The sequence below is a fragment of the Saccostrea cucullata genome, unplaced genomic scaffold (genome assembly GCF_032062105.1).
Source record: "Saccostrea cucullata isolate Sc308-1 unplaced genomic scaffold, CSIRO_AGI_Scuc_v1 ctg1, whole genome shotgun sequence".
Taxonomy (NCBI): Eukaryota; Metazoa; Mollusca; class Bivalvia; order Ostreida; family Ostreidae; genus Saccostrea; species Saccostrea cuccullata.
In genome coordinates, this window is record NW_026920581.1 from 1,160,788 (window position 1) to 1,182,024 (window position 21,237).

Sequence of the window (21,237 nt, forward strand, 5' to 3'; positions counted from 1 at the left end):
TACTCAAATAAGTGATATCACCTATTCGAATTGGTGATATCATCTTTTAATTTCCAATAGATGATATCACCTATTCAAATTGGGAATTTAACCTATTGGAAATGAATAGGTGATATCACCTATTTGTGCTGAATAGGTGATATCACCTATTTGAATAAGTGATACAGTAAAACTCGGTTATAACTAAGTCAATGGGACCTATGAAATTACTTCACTATATCCGTAATTCGTTATATCCATATTAAAAAATTGTTAAATTCATATAACTGGGGATCCAAGATGACTTCGCTATATCCGTGAATTCGCAATATCCGTGTTTGTACTAACCGAGTTTTACTGTATTACTTAAATTATTCTAATACATGATATCACAATTCATTTTCAATATTTGATATCATCAATTCGAATAGGTGATATCACCTATTTGAATTTCTTACAACAATAATGAATGCTCCCTAGACTATTTAGATTACCACTGGAACCAAGAAAATTAAGACTACACACATTTTGTGCGTTTTCACTATTTTTAGCTCATCTGAGCCGAAGGCTCAAGTGAGCTTTTCTGATCACATTTTGTCCGGCGTCCGGCCGTCTGTTCGTCTAGCTGTATGTCCGTCTGTTTGTCTGTCCGTAAACTTTTCACATTTTCGACGTCTTCTCAAGAACCGCTGGGCCAATTTCGACCAAACTTGCCACAAAGCATCCTTGGGTGAAGGGGATTCAACTTTGTTCAAATAAAGGGCCATGCCCTTATTCAAGGGGAGATAATTGAGAATTAGTGAAAATTTGGTGGTATGTTTTAAAAATCTTCTTCTGAAGAACCACTGTGCCAGGAAAGTTGAAACTTATGGGGAAACATCCTCAGGTAGTGTAGATTCAAATTTGTTCAAATCATGTCCCCCGGGGGTAGGGTGGGGCCACAATGGCCGACCAAATTTTTATATAGAAATGTATAGGAAAATTCTTTAAAAATCTTCTTCTCAAGAACAGCAGAGCCATAATTGCTCATATTTATATGGAAGCATCCCCAGGTAGTGTAGATTCAAGTTTGTTCAAATCATGACCCCGGGGGGTAGGGCGGGGCCACAATGGCCAACCAAAGTTTTACACAGAAATATATAGGAAAATTCTTTAAAAATCTTCTTCTCAAGAACAGCAAAGCCATAATTGCTCATATTTATATGGAAGCATCCCCAGGTAGTGTAAATTCAAATTTGTTAAAATCATGACCCCCGGGGATAGGGCGGGGCCACAATGGCCGACCAAAGTTTTATATAGAAATATATAGGAAAATTCTTTAAAAATCTTCTTCTTAAGAACAGCAGAGCCATAATTGCTCATATTTTTATGGAAGCATCCCCAAGTAGTGTAGATTCAAGTTTGTTCAAATCGTGACCCCCGGGGATAGGGCGGGGCCACAATGGCCGACCAAAGTTTTATATAGAAATATATAGGAAAACTCTTTAAAAATTTTCTTCTCAAGAATAGCAGAGCCAGAATTGCCCATATTTATATGGATGCATCCTCAGGTAGTGTAGATTCAAGTTTGTTTAAATCATGACCCCGGGGGTAGGGCGGGGCCAAACTTTGGATTCAAACTTTTCAATAGTAAACCAATTACTACTTTTTCCTAGCCACAATGCTCGGGTGAGCGATGTGGCCCATGGGCCTCTTGTTCTTTTAGCATACATTAGAGATATTAAGTGAAATAAATTAATTTGTGAGTAAAACAAACTACGAGTTCTATTGGGGTTGCTTAAAATTAAATGCAAAACTGTAATCCATTGTGTCCTAGAATGAGGATCGAGTTATAAAACGAAAGTGAAAATAAACAAAATTTAGGGAACTATACTCTTGGGAGCCGTTGTTATTTCAAAAATAATTTGAATAAGTGATATCACCTATTCAAAATAATATGGTGATATCACCTATTCAAATAGGTGATATCACCCATTTGATTTGAATTAGTGATATCACCTATTCGAATAATTGATATCGCCTATTTAATTTGAATAGGTGATATCACTTATTTGAATAAGTGATATCACCTATTCAATAGGAATAGGTGATATCACCTATTCGAATTAGTGATATCACCTTTTTGAATAGGTGATATCACTAATTCAAATCAAATACTGTAAATCACTTTTTATTCGCAAGAACTTTATTTTAGCATAATTACGCGAGACGGTATACTCGCGAAAATTTCATTCTCGCGTATAATAAAATTCCTTGAGATTATATAGAGCAATGACCACAATTCGTGAAAATTTTGTATCGCTAATAAAGAGTCAATGTATATACACGAAAATAAGGTGTCGCCAAAATTAAGTGATCTACAGTAGGTGATATCACCTATTTGAATAGGTGATAGCACTTATTTGAATAGGTGATATCACCTATTTGAATAGGTGATATCACCAACTGAATAGGTGATATCACCTATTCTAATAGGTGATATCACTTTTTGGCAGTAAATACCAAAACAGCACCTCATACAAAGGTTTTAAGTTTTTTAAAAAATATGTCAAACTCTATGGTCAAAGTAAAAAATATTTATATCCATTGAAAGGCCTTGTTACTATGACTACACAGAGTATGAAAGCCCTAGCACTGTTCAGACGTTATGGTAAAGCGGATAAAGTGTTAAATTTTAGGAAAACAAGCAAATTAAAGAATGTTGGTCCCCTACATGTGGTGTCAGTGGATGGGATGCTATTATTTATGGCATATTGTGTCAAATATGTTCCACCTATCATATGTCTTACAGAAATAATCACCAAAATTAAAAAATTGAAAATTAGGTCAAACATGAAGGTCAAGGTCAAAGGGTGAAATTATAGCAAACATCTTGATACATGCAATGTACGTGTCAAATATGAAAGCCCTTTCTCTTCTCTTCTCTTTCAGAAGTTTTAAGGAAAGATAATAATTATTATTTTATAAAGTAGGTCAAACTTTCAAGGTCACAGTATCAAAAATTATAGTGTATTTAGGGAGACCTTGTTCACATATTGTGAAATATGAAAGCCCTATCTCTTCTCATTCAAAAGTTATGACCATTAAAGTTGGTCAAACTTCAAGGTCAAGGTCAGGGGGTCAAAAATTAAAGTATATTTATAAAGGCTCCAGGTAATACACATATGAAATAGGAAAGTCAGATCTCTTCTCATTGAAAAAGTTATGACCGAGGTTAAAGTTTTTGTGACAGACTGACGGACGGACAGACGGATGTCCCCTCGCTTGAAATCACGAGATAAGTATACGTACCCCCCCTCCCTTTTTTACACTCGCTTTTAAATACAGTGTTCGTGTCGTACTTATCTATTTCCCTTTTTCATGATGTTTAATCAATATCGTCGTAAAAATGCTATCTTTTATTTCTTACATTTATTGATATTAAATCTTGCCTAACCAATGCTAACCATTCATCAGCTGTTCACGCTTCGCTGCATACTATTTGTACACAAATCAGCTGATATGCTTGCAGAACTCCTCGTGACTTTTCATCGAAAAGCTGTAAATCAAAACCTAAGTTGCTCGGTGACCTAGTTTTCTATAAATATGTCAAAGTCTATAGTGCTCTCAGAGGGGAAATTGACGATTACAAACGGTTTAGTAAGCCCCTAATATGATGGTGTTTGGAAGTAGAAATGAATTTCGTTTTCATTGTTTTACTCTTGACATCAACTTGTGCATACTCTGCGCTGTTGAACGAGGTGCATAACGACGAAGGGGACTTGTCTATCGCGAGAACGGGGCCCTGCTCAGCAACTGTGGATGGGTACGGCGAAATTAACTTGGAACCGCTCAAAAGAACTGATGGACTCGCCAGGTAAGCAAACTGCAATGAGGGAGAAAAATAAAAGGTTTTTACTGAAGGTGTATGAAGTATGTTTATGTTATGCAAACTTATGTACCTACAAAAAATAGATATGCAATCCTTTCCTCTGAAACCATATGCATCCTTATGTTCAATGTTCATTATCATTTTATGCAGTTTCTCTTGATTAAAACATTATGTCAACCTTTTGAATGCATGATTCATCTTGTCACTTGTGTTTAAATACAGAAGCCTATTATCTGATTATAGACATTTTAAACACAGGTATATTGGTCTTGATTTTTTAGCCCCTGTGAAAATTCAAAGATTTGGAAGTAAGCCTCAATTCACTGCATAATTATGTTCAATAATTTGCAAGTATATTAGCTTTTTCTATCATCAACCTCCCAGGTTACTTCTGAAGCAATATATCCTTGTCACCTGGCTATGAGGTAATTATGTCTCAGTTGATTTGATAAACAAGGAGATGATTATGTACAAACAATAGAAATGAGGCAAACTATTGACAAACAAGTTGACAAAACAAGGATATCAACTATCACATTGAATGTCATGATCTCGTAAGTTTTACGGTCAATGCAATGATCTATAATGTCATCAAACATATACATTATCATTAAGTTGAATGCTGACTTAATTAGTATATTTCATACTAATTAATTGTTTCACACTAAATTTTCAAGAGATTTTTCCACTTGCCTGGTCATGAGAAGGAATACAAGGTGTCATTGGTTGACAGGGGATGCTTGCTCCTTCAATGCTTTTAGAGATCTGTGTATGCTTTGCTCCTGATTTATATTAGTGATGTTCCAATTAATCTATTAAACCAATTATCTAATCGAAATGCCCCCCCCTCCCCCATTATACATAATCGATTAAAATTTTAATAATCAATTTATCTATGTATAAGTTCATTCTTCTGTGAAAGCTACTAAATCTTAAGTATTAATAAATGCATGAGTCAAATGTTGCAAAATACGTAAGTGCATTTTAGAAACCATTCCCGAGTTTTTTACTCATCTATTTTTATTCAAAAATGAAGAAATTTAATACTTGAAATCAATCGATTATTAAATGATTACAGTGCTTCTGATTATTTCAATAATCGATCTTGAAAAATATTCTGATTTCCCATCAATAATTTATATTGATTCAGTAAACTAGTGATTCGAACTTGATAACTGCATGTTCATTACTGTTATAAATCATTATTTCCATATTTCATTGCTAGATTTGCTCAATTTCAATAAATTTTTATTTATTTCTGAAATAAAATGTTGTTCCTTTGATTTCATTAGATAGTCATTGAAAGTTTAAAAAATTAAGGGAAAAAGACAGCTTAGGGAATAGAGAATTAATTCAAATAAAGTTACAAAAATTACATCAGTCAGCTATAACCAAAAAATTAGCATCATAACATTAGGAAATGTAGAAACTTGTTTGAAAGTTTCTACACTCATGATGTAAATCAATATTCACTATGTAGGTGAAGGATGGCTAAATTAAGAGTAAAAGACAAAGATAAATTTTGAGGTCAATCTTCCATAATTTCTGTACATGCCAATTAAACTGGGCAAAGCAACTTTGAATCCTGATTTATTTCCATTCACTTTAATGAGGCAACTAAGTTTCAGAAAAAAATTGTTAGTTTTTGATTACCATCAGCAGAAGCATTTTATAAAGAATACGGAAGATGTCGAGGGTATGTCCACAAACCTCTAAATTACATGTACATCATCATAGTAGAATTATTTAATTTACACTTGTTGCCACCCCCAAAGTTTGGGATCGCATCCTTATCAGTCAAACTACACCTGCGTGGTCATACCGGTCAACTTATCAAGTGCAGACAATAGTTTAAAAGACCAAATATATAGATGAAAATAGTTGATTGCTTTATTGCAGGTCTTTTGACTTATTTAGATTTCTAGCTATTTTTATTTTAACATTACCATTAGCAAAATAGAATGTATGTGATGGATGCTTATGTCTTTCAGTTTTTACTCCACCTTCAAAAACAATGGAGAGTCTTACAACTACACATACAACCCCTGCCAACCATTCAACGAACCCCTAAATCCTCACCAAGATGACAGCAAAAGATTTGGAGATGGATGCACTTATGTTACAGTAACTGCTTATAGTATTGACTTAATTACTATGTACTGTAAACCAACAATTATTCGTGTCATCTTTTATTTGCGATTCATCAGTTTGAAATCAATCTGTGACAATTACCTTTCGCGACTGAAAAAAATCATTCTCTATAAGTACAAAGCAAAATAAATGCTTTGCATGCAGTGATTAATATTTGCTAGTTCAAGTAGGTAGCAAAAATCGCAAATATTTTTTGCACACGAATAAAAGTTTATTTACAGTATACTATGGAATAAATGGATCATGCAATATATTGTGGCCAAAGTGATTCAAACTTGAAATAATATTCACAACTATCTTTAATTTTTCAGATTTGCAAGTTTACGTATGAATCTAGTCGATACTTTTATTATCCATATGGAGTACAGAATGAAGAGAGTCCAAAGTTTACTGGTGAAAAAGACATAAACACTAACGAGCCCTCCCTCCTTGTTACATACACAGGAGCTAGGTATGTTGGTCGATAGTGTCAGTAGTTTAGAAGGTTAATGTAACAGCTGAGGCTACATCTATGCCAAATTCCATCTCCATACCTTAGAGATGGCATCCTTTCAAAGAGTATAGTTCATTGGTCGGAAACAACCAGAAATCAAGATTGAGTTTTCTACAAGTATCTCCACTGCCAACTACAGCAATATAAAATTGATAACTTTAAAAAAATTATCTTCTCATCTCAAATTGTCCTATAGACTCTGAAATACCAGATTCACAGAACTAGACAACTTTTATTTGTAATGTTTGCAAGAAGTCATTCCCATGACTTGACTTTACCCCACATCACTAAGTGTGACCCTAGATATTTTAAGGTTAGTCTTGAAGAATTTATCAACCATTTCCCTGTAGATTAACAATTTTTAAAAAAGAGTTTTAAAATACTCTATTCATTCTATTATGTGAGAAATCCAAATTTAGATTAGGACATTTACCATGCTCTAGGAGTTCCCAAGAAAATTTTAAGATACTTTTAAAATATGTCACTCAGTCAATATTCCCTAAATTTCTGTGGGGAAAACTATTTATGATAGTGCAATAAATGCCATTTCTTGCTTTATCAAATGCTTATAAAACCTTCTTACACGACAGGTACTTGTATATATACTCTGATTTAAAGCTGCAGTGCTTTGAATATGAAGTTCAAACATGCAGTTACATCAAACATGCATGTCAAAGAGACTTATTTTACAACATACTCAGATTGTTAAAAAGCTGCATTGCCTTGAAATATTACCACCCTCGATCAACAGCAATTTAAAAATGTTTGCTTTGCAAGAAATGAATAACTTCTTGTTCAATGTGTAGCAAACCGAAAAAAAAAAATTAAATGAAAAATTTCTGATAAACAATTTTTTTCACTAAAAGTGCAACAAATGCTAAAATGTAATTTGATATAAAGTTTTACAGGTACTTGAATGCTTGGTCTTTCTAGGTCAATGTCACTGAAAAGAAGTCGTATTTACTTGAAATGTAACTGGAGTTTACACAACCCTGAGGATGCGCGCTTCACCATTATTGTAGACGACCCCAGAAATGGAGTGGTATGCTTGTATTTCCTATTCTACCCCAGACCCGTCTCCTTATAATAAAAGCACATTTGTTTGTTTTACTGTCAGTTATGTCTGATTCAGAGTGTAACCTGAAACAAAGTTTAACTACAGTAAATATGAATATGAGCATATACAAAATTTGTTCCAAATAGCGTTCATGCCTTTTGTAAATGCTTGTCTTATAAGTACCTCATTGCCTCCTTTAATGGATAAAATTGCTTACATATCTAACGGTAAATAGAGTTTGGAAAGTACATATAGGTCTAATTTTTCTATAAATCCAATTCTCATTTTAATATGTATGTGTTAAGTGAAACACAGTTATGGTCAATAGTATTTAAATTTGTATCTTTATATAAATTATATTGTTAAAACAGTAGGCAAGGATAGGAAAATATTTAAAAATATGTATGGAAAAGAAAACAGAAAAGTCTGGATTTGATCTACATTTATAGAATATATATATATACACTAAAACACACCTATAATAATGTGCCAAGGACAGACAAATTTTCTTCATTATAAATGTAATTTGTTATATCCCTTAAGTTCACATTATTATATCCCCCTTTGATGCAGGAAGGGCAAAAGAAATTCATTATATTCATATATTGAAATGAAAAATATATTAAGAACAGCCATTTTTAATTATTTTCCAGTAACAATGGTTGATGAAATGAAATTTAATATAAATATAATTAAATTTGAACAAGGATTGATTTTGAGCTGAAAAATTCCAATTAAATGTTTTACAAACATCTCTTGTATTATAAAGCCATGGGGAATGAAAATCACTTCACTTTAGGCATCAATTTAGTTAAAGTTGCTGGATTTGATTATAAATTCATTAAGCTATGTCCTATATAGGAGGCTGAAACATGCTTATAATGAAGTGCTATGAACAGACGACTTTTTTTTCATCATTAATGTAAATCCTTATATCCGTTAAGTTCACATTATATTTTACCATATGAAGGTGTGCACCTGGTATTTTCATCATGATTGGGTGATGCATTTTACAGGCATTTTTTCTTTTTTATTTAAAGCATCAATTTCATCATAAGGTGTGTGCTTGTCACTGTGACCTTTAATTAAAGTGAAATTTAAAAAAATAACTGTCTTTTACTATTGAATTAAACAATTCCTAGTCACTATTTAAAACATGCTGAAATATTTTTTTTTATATATACTTTACAGCAATCCATAACTAGAGAAAATCTACCTCTCCCTATTTTCACTGGAGGAGAATTTTGATAACAGAAAATTGCATGTCAAATTAGAAAGAAATTAATTAGTTTAGTGTAAGGAGCTAACTTGTAGAACATTTCTGATTAAGATCGAACTTGTTATCTGTCTCTTGGGAACTGGGCTAAGGAATCAGCCTTAAATAGTTTTAGTGACTAGCCTAACTTATATAATGAATTTGAGAAAAAGCAACTTCAATCAAATTTGATATTGTATAATCAACTAATTTGAAATTGTATAAAAAACTTAATTGATATTGTATAATATAATTAAAACTAATTATATTGTGTGTGTATGTGGGGGTGGGGTAAGCTCAGCATGCTCATTCTCTAATTTCAGATTGAAACTTTTAGTATGATATAAAATCCAAATAAATCAAGTATTTTAAAAAAATAAATTTTGGTAATTTCAACTTAGAAATTTGCAAAGTGCTTTTAAAAAATTTAACAAAATCCTATATCACAATGCATTTTGTTTTTTTATTCATCCCTTGATAGCAATTAGTGGGCATGCATCCAGTCAAAGATTAATAATGTTCTATAGATTTAATTCAACAAAAAAATTAAAGAACTGCTGGTCAGTTTAAATAAATTTGAAGCTAAAATCAATTTGAAATTGTTTTTACATATTAGTTAAATTGATATAGTATATATATATATGAAAATATCAGCAATTTATCATCATGCTACAAACATGTTTATACAATTATTGTAACCAGTTGATGATTATTTGTTATAGCCAAGAACTATAACGAAGAAAAATATGCAAAAAATGACATGAGTTAAACTGTTTATAATAATTGAATGAACAATAAGTTCAAAGCACTTTATTATTTTTAAAATGAATTTGATATAAATTTGTATAGATTAATTTGATTCTGTATAATGTTTTTTCAACAATCTGGTCATGACTTGCAATTCTATGTTTTATTTGGTTGACAGTTTCATTAATAAAAAAAATATATATAATGAGCACTCAAATTGATTGAACACCCATAAATAGTAAATTTATAGAAAAATGGGTGACAGTTCTAGTTAATAAATCCTGTGTAGATTTTATCCTCATGAGCTGTTTGTCTGTAAAACATTTTACTCTACAGATGTCAAATGGGCATGTGAATAGTTGCAAACATGTATTTTCAAAGTTCTTGATTTACAAAACTACTTATTAGATAAATTTTGTGGAATTTTGCAAAGTTTTATATAGAAAAAATGGAAAATTCTTTAAAAATCTTCTTCCAAGAACAGCAGAGCCATAATTGCTCATATTTATATAAGCATCAGGTAGTGTAGATTAAAGGTAAATAATCAATGGACAGCATAGAAATATATAGGAAAATAAAAATCTTCTTGCCATAACATATTTATATGGAAGACTTTAAGTAATCACTGGCCAGAAAATTCTTTAAAAATCCCTTAAGAACAGCAAACAGCATATTTATATAGTGTGATAAGGTCATGGCTATCGGGGCCACAAACACAAAGTTTTATATAGAAATATCATAAAAACAAAAGGTTGCTCATATTTATAAAGCTATGATTTAAATCATTATATTATACAAAGTTTTATATGAAATATATGCTATTATATTTAATAATACACCTTTACAGTTTGTTAACTGGATTGACTTTTGGATTTAAACTCTTCAATAGTAAACCAATTACTACTTTTATCTAGGCAGTTGCAGGTTTACAGATTTAATTAAAAAAAATTATCTTGCCTTGAAAGCATTATATGCACATGGGTGCATGGAATATATGCATGTCAGTTATGTTTATTTTATAAAGTTATAAAGTTAACATTAAGGTACACTGGTCACATCTAGTTTAGGTTGAAAGTTATGTGATGTAGTCCATTGAATCACCCAGATAGAAAAATGGGAATCCATAATTGATTTTAAGAAAAATGGTTTGAGAGAATCCCACAAAACAAAAAACAAAAAAAAATAATGAATAAATATTTATAAAATCTGGACAGCTGTGTGAAAAAGGCCCCACAGCTGATAGTGTGCGAAGGTCATGGCTATTGGGTCATACACTCATCATACAAAAGGTTGAAAAGCTATGAATCATTATATTATACTTGATATGCTATTATTTTAATAATACACCTTTACATAACTGGATTGACTTGGGCAGTTGCAGGTTTACATACTCTTGTAGCATTATATGCACATGGGTGCATCCACAGTGGTCATAATTGCTTTTGTCGAGAGAATCCCACAAAACAAAACAAAACAAAAAAAATAGGGGCTGTTTGTCTAACAGGAGGGGTCCAAGGTCATTTGTTGTAATAAATAATACTTTTAATAAGTTATTTTTATATGAATTGAATAACTATATGGCCCTCCCCAGGCCAATTTCTTTTTGCACACATGGGTTATGCTTGCCATCATTTAGGTTAAGATGGAGAGCAGATAACCATGAAAAGTTAACACTACATGTACTTGAGAAAGGTGAATATATCAAACAGTGATCATAGAAAATCTATTAACAATCTCTGAGGAGGGCATAAAATATAGACCTCCAGAAGTTTCAGAGGTGGGATCAGGTGCCTAGGAGGAGTGAACATCCCCTGTTAAACTGTCTGCCATGAACCCTATTTATTGGTCAAGTAAATGGAACATTTTGTTGTCAAATTCAGTAGAAAACAAAGGTCTAACAATTGTTATGAAACAAGTCAGCCAAAAAAACAACCCATTGAAAGGTTATCTTTGCTACATTGTAACAAGGTCATTACATAACACTAGAAATTTTTTTTCAGTTGAGCTTGGTGATGGAACATCGGACTCAGAGGACAACAAAAGCAGCAGTAGTAAGATCCTACTGATCCTGGGAGTGAACCTCGGGATTCTGGTGCTAGCGGGATGTGTGGGAGTCACATGTTACAAGAAAAGATCACATTTACAGTTTTATTACAAACTCCCTGGTATGTTTGAGTAAATAAGTTGAATTATTGTCCAAGATGTAATTTCAAAAATGATTACATGTACTACTATCTTCATTTTGATGTGCTAATACCAATGAGTTTAGTTTAGAACAAGCTTAAATGAGGAATAAAGCCAAAAATTGAAGTCCATACTTAGAAATTCATGGGATTTTTTTTGTAAATGTATGGAAAATTATGTATCATATGTAGCAGAAGGATAGAATATATTCAGCTTTAATCTAAAAATTCAAGGTCATTTTGTTACTATCTTATTTTCCAAGAGGAAACATGTTTTTTGTGTTGATGTATAAAATTGTAAAGGTATGTACATGTATTTCACATAATTATAAGCATTAATTTAACATTAGTTGTGATCAGGCAGGTCTGTCCGCTATACCCAAAAAGCTTTGTTGAATGCACACTGTTCTTAAGTTAAGGGGGCCTAGGTTGCCTGGAATCCTGGTCTGAACTGCCACATTTTGTGCATATTCCTCTTAAATTCATACAGTTATGTTTTGTATACCACAAGGAGTTCAAGCAACAGCAGGTTCCTCTACACCTACCCACGTGATCGCGATGGGGAGTAACGACTTCCTGCAGGATTCTGGGAGTGGAAATCGGGGCCCGCCATCGTCTGCCGTGATGTCAGGAGAGCCACGACCGTCTGCTTACAGAGACTATGAACCAGACAGCAGCAGAGCTAAGAGTAAAAAAATGAACATCCCAGTCCTGGAAAATTGTCTCATCTCTAACGAGTCTCTACAGATGTCTCAAAGGTAAGGCATTATGCTAAATATCTTGAGTGCACATAATATTATTCTCTTTAATCTGAAGTCATCTATTCTTAGACAAAGATTTCAAATACTGTCCTTATTTTTCCATTGGGTCCTTATGCCGCAAAAAACACGATTTCTCCGTTCAATGTGCAGGTAGAAAATTATGGCAATTCGATTAACACTACATGTATACTGTAAACCAACTTTTATTCACGACGACTTTATTTCGCGATTTACCAGTCATAGTTGCCAACTCACCCGATTTCGTCGGGTCACACCCGATTTTTCAACCCATAACCCGATTATTTTTTATGACCCGGCGGGTCATGCTTTTCACCCGATTTTTGCCGACCAACCCGAAAATCTCCCGATTTCCGGATTTGGTTCGTAAATTAGGTTGCACTTTTAACTTCCAGTTACAACCCAAGCTTAGATCTACGTAAACAATGCCGATGGATTAATTATCAGTGCAGGTGTAAACAATTAACTGGGTGTTGTTTTGACAAATCAATGTTTGAAGTCAATTAAAATGGCTTTCGATAGAACTATATCGTTATCAGGGCCAGCAGGAACAAATTGAACCAAACACATGTCTCTGATTGAACCAAGAAAAGGAGAAACAATATTTATGTACACATCAAGTAATCTGGGAAAAAAAACTTTCATTCTAGATAAAATAAAGTGATCGAAAACAGTGTAGGCCTAACTTCACATTTAATATATACATATTGCACTGCAGTAGTTAATTAATCAAGAGAGAGGAAAAATAACTTCAAAACTAAAATTGGTATACTTTCAAATTTAGCAGAAGCTGAAAAGGCTTTTTTAAAAAAAATGCTCACTTACTTCAGGTCAATACTGAAATATGAAACCTTCAATTCTCTTTTTTAACATGTAAATTTAATCAAATTATGTATGAATTTTTTGTCATTGTAAATTAAAGCTTTTTCAATAAAAGAATTCTCAATACACAAATACTTTGTATATATATGATTATGTATAAAATTTAATCATGGTAAATATGTCGTGAATGTTGTTACGCGTTATGACCAGATTTTTTACTTTCCAAATCTGGTCATGACCAGATTTTTACATGCTGGAGGTTGGCAAGTATGTTACCAGTTGTTAAGTAGTTCGCGACGATAAAATTTCTCAATCAAGCCTTTTTTTGATCTGTTGTTAATAGAAACAGAGACTTTAAGGACCAGTTCGCGGTGAGATATTTTCGCGATGACAAGGCTCTCACGAACATCGCGAAAATTTCTCGCACAAGAATAAAAGTTGGTTTACAGTATGCCTTAAATATGAGAAAATTTGCAACAGTGTACCTACTAAAGTATAGATTAATGCCACATGGAGAAAATACTTCTACAGTACACTTTGTTGCATGAACACCTTTATAGTTTTATTTCTCATTATACCGGGTAGTTAAATGTTGTTTACTACATCAACTACATGTATTGTTTTTTCAGTACATGTACCGGTATTACAATATTATTAGAGCTTAGAGAAACAAAGTTCTATGCAAATAATCTGGATGTGACAGGTTTTACTCTAGAGGCATTGATATTTGAAATACAATTGTATAACTGTATGTTTTCAGACTAGGAGGAGGAATATACAGTGACACCAATGTTGGAGAATATTGTGGACTTAAGGTGGCTGTCACCAGAATTACTCTAGATGTCCATGAGAACCAGATTAGTCAGGAAACCTTAAACTGGATGAAGGAAGAAGTCTGGGGGTTAAGGTCAGTTTATTTATATCTTTTTGTCAAATTCTTCTGTCAGAGACAAAAATATAAGAAATACAGTGTATGCAGTAGTTATTGTATTGCACATGATTTTGAAACTTCCTGATCAGTAATTTACAAATTATAATATGAAGTTTAATGTATCACTCATTCATTAGAAGTAACTTTTTGAAAATAAAAATTCATAAAAGAATTTTTCATGATCCATGTGTAATGTTTTTACTTACAGTTGCCAGAGACATCGTTACATTGTGTCTATGTTTAATCTTTTATTTTAGTCGACAGAGACACCGTTACATTGTGTCTATTTTTAATCTTGTATTTTAGTTGACAGAGACATCGTTACATTTTGTTTATGTTTAATGTTTTTACTTACAGTCGACAGAGACATCGTTACATTGTGTCTATGTTTTATCTTGTATTTTAGTCGACAGAGACATCGTTACATTGTGTCTATGTTTTATCTTGTATTTTAGTCGACAGAGACATCGTTACATTGTGTCTATGTTTTATCTTGTATTTTAGTCGACAGAGACACCGTTACATTGTGTCTATGTTTTATCTTGTATTTTAGTCGACAGAAACACCGTTACATTGTGTCTATGTTTTATCTTGTATTTTAGTCGACAGCGACATCGTTACATTGTGTCTATGTTTTATCTTGTATTTTAGTCGACAGAGACATCGTTACATTGTGTCTATGTTTTATCTTGTATTTTAGTTGACAGAGACATCGTTACATTGTGTTTATGTTTAATGTTTTTACTTACAGTCGACAGAGACACCGTTACATTGTGTCTATGCTGGGTATCTGTGTGGAGAACAGGTTCCCCTACATCATATCAGAGTTTGTGGATGGACAGAGTGTCAAGTATTTCATAGACAACAGAGCAGAGTCCCTAACCTGGCCCCAAAGGGTCAAAATTGTAAGTTTCAGAGATACTGTACTGGTACTTGAAAATACAGTTTAAATTCGTATATCTGAAACACCAATATTTTGAATACCATGGATATGTCAGAGTGTTCTGTAAATCCCAACTACTTATTTTTTAAGTATTTACCCATGATATCTTGAATCCTGAAATGTTCTAAAGTTTTTTCTTGCTTGATGTTTGAGATAACAAGATTCACATGTACCAGGCGACAATAGTTACACTGACATTTTGTTTGAATTGATCTGATGAAATGAATAATTTGACAGAGTATGCAAGCAGCTGATGGTATGGCTTATTTACATTCATCAAAACCACCCATTCTTCATCGAGATCTAAGGTGTGCCAACATTTTCATCAGCAACCGGGATGTTGTCAAGGTAACCTTCACAGAAAAAATTATGTACGTTTCTTTGGACTGTTATAAATTTATGATGCCTGTTTATGTTCACACATACACATTACAATATCTACATTCTCAGTCTTTGATAAATGCTTAGATACAACATCAGTATGGTGAAATATGTTTGCCGACCAAATGTTGTTCACAACAATAATTAATTAATAATTATGAAAAACATGTTTACTTCCTAAATATTAAGTTTACATATTGTATGCTTTATGTACTCATGAACATACAAGGGCATATTAAGAATGCACTTTAGTGATTAATATTACATGTACTATAAATAAGCCAAATACCAGAAAAAATAATGCTCTACACTAATGATAGGTTCATATCTTGATTTCAGAGCAAGAAAAATTCTATAATCTTGAATTCCACGAAAAAGTTTCTAACTGATTTTCAGGTGGCTGACTTTGGTCTTATCAAGTTGATACAACCTCTCCGGATCCTGTGTGATCAGGAACAGTGTTGTTGTAAGTCCTTACTTTTGTGGCTGTCCAAATTGAATTAAATTTGATGTTTTAAAGGTATAAATATGAACAAGTTTTATTTTTTGCTGTAAATTAAGGTCATCAAAACTTAAAAAGTAAAAAACTAGGTCAAATTACACAATTCAAAATGTTTTCTAACTAGTCTTGAAACTGCTAGTTTAGTTAGAATTGATGCATGCCTTTACTGTATTTTTCATGAACACAGTTCAAATTGATGCCTTTCTGTATATTTAATGTAGGTCGAATTGATGCCTTTCTGTATGTTTCACTCAGGTCTGTATATTTTATGTAGGTCAAGGTCAGTTCAGCGGCTGTCCTTCCTCCCTTCGTTGGACTGCCCCTGAGGTCATACAGAACCCCAGAGCCCTAGAGACGGACCCTGATTCCCCCCTCACCACAAAATCGGATGTCTACTCCTTTGGAATGATGATGTGGGAGCTGGCGGTCTGTGAGGATCCTTTTGGAGATATCACAGAACAAGAGGTACTGTTGAGCACTGAGCTCACTAAATGATACTCCCACCCCCCACACACACCCCTCCCATATGATTATAATGGTTAAGTCAATGTTTTGCTCTGGGAGACCTGAAATAAGTGTCCAATCAAAAAGTGAAATAGGGAATGCACAATGGTTATGTTATAAAGAATCAGTGAAAGTCTCATAAAATTTTATTCACTGGTATAGGAGGAGTTTTGAATATTATAAAAAAATGGCAGTGTCCATGTTTTGCTATGGGAAACTCAAAATATGTGTCTGATCAAAAAGTAAAGTAGGATGTCACAGTAGCTTTATGCATCTAAGATTCTGTGAAAGTCTCATAAAATTTTATTCAATGGTATTAGAGGAGTTGTGGATAAGAGATGAGTACCCCAAAGCATAGTAGATGGACAAAAGATTGACAGACGGATGTACAGACAGATAAACCGACAGTTGGACATATGGACGTACAGACAGATGGACATCCGAATCTCTTTATACTTTACCACTTTTCAAGCAGGGGTATAATCACATTTACTTTTGAAAAACATTAATCAAATTTCACCTTAGCTATAACATTCTGAACAGTAGGAACCATATCATATTTCACATGGTCACTTCTTGTAACAAATAAGACCTTTCTTTGGATACCAATTTTTTGACTTCATGACCGTAGATTTTAACTTACCAATGAAAAAAAATTTAAGTATGGCCATTACTTTTGAATGGTTAGTGGAATGGCTTTCATATTTCACTGGTGTATTCCTTGTGACAAACCTTTCTTTGAATTCTAACATTTTTGACTTCATGACCTTGACCTTGGAGTTTGACATTGGTAAAACAATTTACTGGTAACCTTATTGCATGATCTGCCATATGGGGCATAATGTTTCAGAAACACTTGTTATCTGCATGTATTTATTTTCTGAAATGTTTCCTAGGTGATGGAAATTGTGAGACAAGGGACACGGCCAGACTCCCTGAACAATGGAACGAGTGTAGAGATGTTACCACAGTATAAAGTACTGATGCATACATGCTGGAACGCAAATCCTGACAATCGACCCAAGTTCACACAGGTAAAATAGAACAGATTACAGGGGACATAACATCGTAATTTATTAAACATTGCCACGCAGCACTGTTAAGGCCTACTACGAGAAATCAACAGAAAATAGACGTGCAAAAAAGGGGGATTTTTTAAAAATTGAATTTATTTTAATTAAGCTGTTTTATTATCACAGAACTTTAATACTTATGGAAATAGCATAGTATAACCCACTCTGTACTGTATGAAGTTTAGTCCCATCAGTGGACAGTCACGTGATGAATGCATAGTTTGTGTACTGAATGTAGGTCATTAACAAATTTCAATATCGCAAGGGCATACATGTACCCTAGTTGAAATTTAAAATTCAAGTTATTAATTGTTTCTGCATACTTTGTAGTTTCTGAAAAGTGCTGCTGCTTTGAATAGAATTTGCCTTTTAATAGTTAAATTTTCAAGGAAATAGGCCAATGTCGAAATATGTTTGACTTTTACCAAATATTTTGTGTACTTATAAAATCACGCCCTCAATTTAAAGAAAGCAGCAGCTTTTTTCAAGTTAAGGAAAATATCCTTTATCTATATTCAAAAAATGGTTCAGATCTATGCATTGTATGCCCTTGCGAAAGTACGATTTTATGAGTCATCTCGATGTAAAATATACGTAACCTGTACATAAAAACACGACATACGGTAACTAATAAAATACATTCTCTTGGTAGTTAATTAATATTCGCACTAAAGAAAGGATATACATTGATATTACTGGTAATCGATTAATTAAAACCTGTAAATAATATTCCGTTTAATAATAAAACGCATTTTTCATTGTTAAAAAATTCCTCAATCTGCCTCTCACAGCACATGAAATACGTCATTTTTACCAATATGACGTCATGTTTACAAGTTCATCACGATCAGTACTTTGTTTATAACCAGCTACATGGCCAGGGGATATAACTAGCAACTTTTTTTAATGCATTGACAAGTTATATTTTGTTTATTATGCTAATACAGTTAAAAGTTGCAAATTATTTCATTTCCAGGTATTATGAGAAATGCATAAAAGTCATATTTTTGTGTGACGTCACAGTAAACTTTTCCCGTATAAATTAAGCCCCGCCCCCTTTTCAAGCCTTAACAATGCTGCGCAGTTTGCATTTTTTGGTTGTTTTTTTTTTCTATGGGAATCATATGGATAAGTGAATAATACATGTCATGTAGTTTATACATAATATACATACTTTTGATCAATAGAAATTTACTGCTGAAGTAAGGACATCTAAGTACATTTATAAATGTTTACAGAATTTTGTTAAATGTTGCATTGTCTTGTTTGTTTAGTCTATATACTTAATCAATTTATAATGACTGAACCCCCAAAAAATACTACAGGTAGCCACAAGGCTCAAAGAAATCTTGTCCCAGGCCAGGACGTACCAAAAAAACGTGGTCAACAAAAAGAAGCAGTCGGGCAGCTCCTCTGATCTCAAATCCTGACAACCGTGCCATTACATCATCCATATCAACTTCCTGTGAAACGTCTGCTTATTTTTATACACATTGAAATTGGAGAGGAGAATGCGATATATATCCTTTAGTATGTGTTTGGGAATGTGATAAATATATACCAGTGATTTATTCAAATGAGAAATTAAAACTTTAAAATAAGTTTGTATACTTACCAGTTATATAAATCCAATCTTTGTTTTATTTTATCCATATGTATAGATTGACAACACAATATACGTGTAAGAGTGCCTTAGTTATGTAATCCACTCTATTAAGTATTATGACATGCTGTTATGCATTGTTATATATATCTGATTTGTGATATATATGAATTATTTTGAATTCAGTAGTTTATTGTATATATGTACCTTAATGATAGAAAGCCATTAATTCTAGTGATATATTTTACACGTTTTATCATTGTGTGACTGAATTTGTTACGGATTATAAGAAGAATGAATGATTCTGTCCGTTTCCAGAGTGTTCCATGTTTATTACCTGACTGCTTTCATTGTTAAATGTGATTCTGCTTTCTCAGTTACTCATATCTAGTTATTTTACAAATTTTGTACTTTGTTATTTATGGGTGAAAATTTCGTCAAAATTTAAGGAAAAAAAATGAATCCAAAAAGAAAGTATTCTTCCAGTCTACTCATAGTGTCTAATTGTACAGTGTCTTTAATTAAAAAAAAAACAAAACAAAAAGCACAAGATGTGCTAATTTTGGCTGAGATTATGTTAGGTCTTTCAGGGTTATTGTTGTAGGGTATACTGTATAAAGGGAAATTTTAGCCCCCGTATTAATTTCGCCCCTTCAGCCCTACCCTCATTTGGCCGAATTAAACTGGGGCAAATTCAATGCATACTGTACAAAACTATGACTGGGTGAATTAAAAGGGGCAAAATTGTTTGCATTTGTAAAGGGTCGAAAATAATATAATCTTCGTATACAGTATTCTTTTTTAAGTCAATCTGATTTTGAAAGTTGTAGATGAATGGATGCCTCTATTGCATCATGCAGAGTGTATTGATGGTAGCTGTAGAAATGTTCATCAACATCTGCATTAAATCATTAGGTTAGTTGTTTAAATTTTAACTTTAACCTTCAGGTGACACAGAAATGGCAACAATATTAATTAAAGACACGTTGGATCACACCCCATTGTGTTGGTAGGTGGTGATGTGTCAAGAAACGTATTACATGTATTTTTGTTTTCTGTTTTAGTACTGTAAGTCGTTTTAATTCCACGGTGTTAAAATTTCACGATATCCCAAAAAGTACCAATTGCGATGGTTTTAATTTCACGCTGCAAGAATAAATTCAAAATTTCCTATACGTAACATTAACATTATTAAAAACTAACAATAACATTCACGATGGGTTTAATTTCGCGGAAAATTAATAAATCGCGAACAGAGCGAAATTAAAACCATCGTGATTATTTGCAAATCTACAGTATTTGATGTAATTACAAATTTACTTGGTGTTGAATATGTTTTTCCTTTGATTTTTTGTAATATTTATATTTGTAACTATCAGAAAGGATGTTGGGAATTGATGTTGTTGACTAGTTTTATGTGTAATGTGTATTGAATCATAAAAACTTCTTACCTCATAAAAATCCTATGCATCCTCTAATTTTACATTGAACAGAACCAACTGTTTGTATAAAAGATTTGATTTGTAATTGACTTAGAAGCCTAACAAATCACATATTTCTATAATAAAGGTATGTTGAAAAAGTTAAAACTTTATGGGAATACTGGTACATGTATAGATATATTTGATTGATTTTTGACAGTGTTAATTGAGGTTATAAAAGTCTGGAAAAGTAGAGTGTATATTTTAGATTAGATAATCAAGGAAATGAATATTGTACCAATTTCAAAACCATGTAACTTTATGGATTATTCAAGGAAGGGGATGAACTACCTGCAATTTAAAAGGCCTTTTCTGTGTATTTTGGGGGATTAAACATTTCATTTATTTTAGAATTTATTTCATATGGATAATAGCTACTCATCAGAGGAAATGAGAAAAGTATATATCCAGAGAAGTTATTGAATTATGCTGTTATTTGTAACAAAGTGAAAGTTAGGTGAATTTTAAAAATTGACTACCTC

The 21,237-nt window shown here is 32.6% G+C and overlaps 1 protein-coding gene across 1 annotated transcript; it reads left to right on the forward strand.

Annotated features, from left to right (window-relative positions):
- Positions 1-3,517: 3,517 nt before the first annotated feature.
- Positions 3,518-20,419, forward strand: LOC134251644 (uncharacterized). The gene is made up of 14 exons (XM_062734048.1): positions 3,518-3,835; positions 5,842-5,974; positions 6,313-6,452; positions 7,428-7,569; positions 10,468-10,477; positions 11,554-11,718; positions 12,248-12,494; positions 14,098-14,244; positions 15,020-15,173; positions 15,449-15,559; positions 15,989-16,058; positions 16,369-16,559; positions 17,495-17,632; positions 18,997-20,419. Exons 1-14 carry the CDS (start codon positions 3,654-3,656, stop codon positions 19,099-19,101), a joined length of 1,935 nt encoding a protein of 644 aa, XP_062590032.1. The 5' UTR covers positions 3,518-3,653; the 3' UTR covers positions 19,102-20,419.
- Positions 20,420-21,237: the final 818 nt, after the last annotated feature.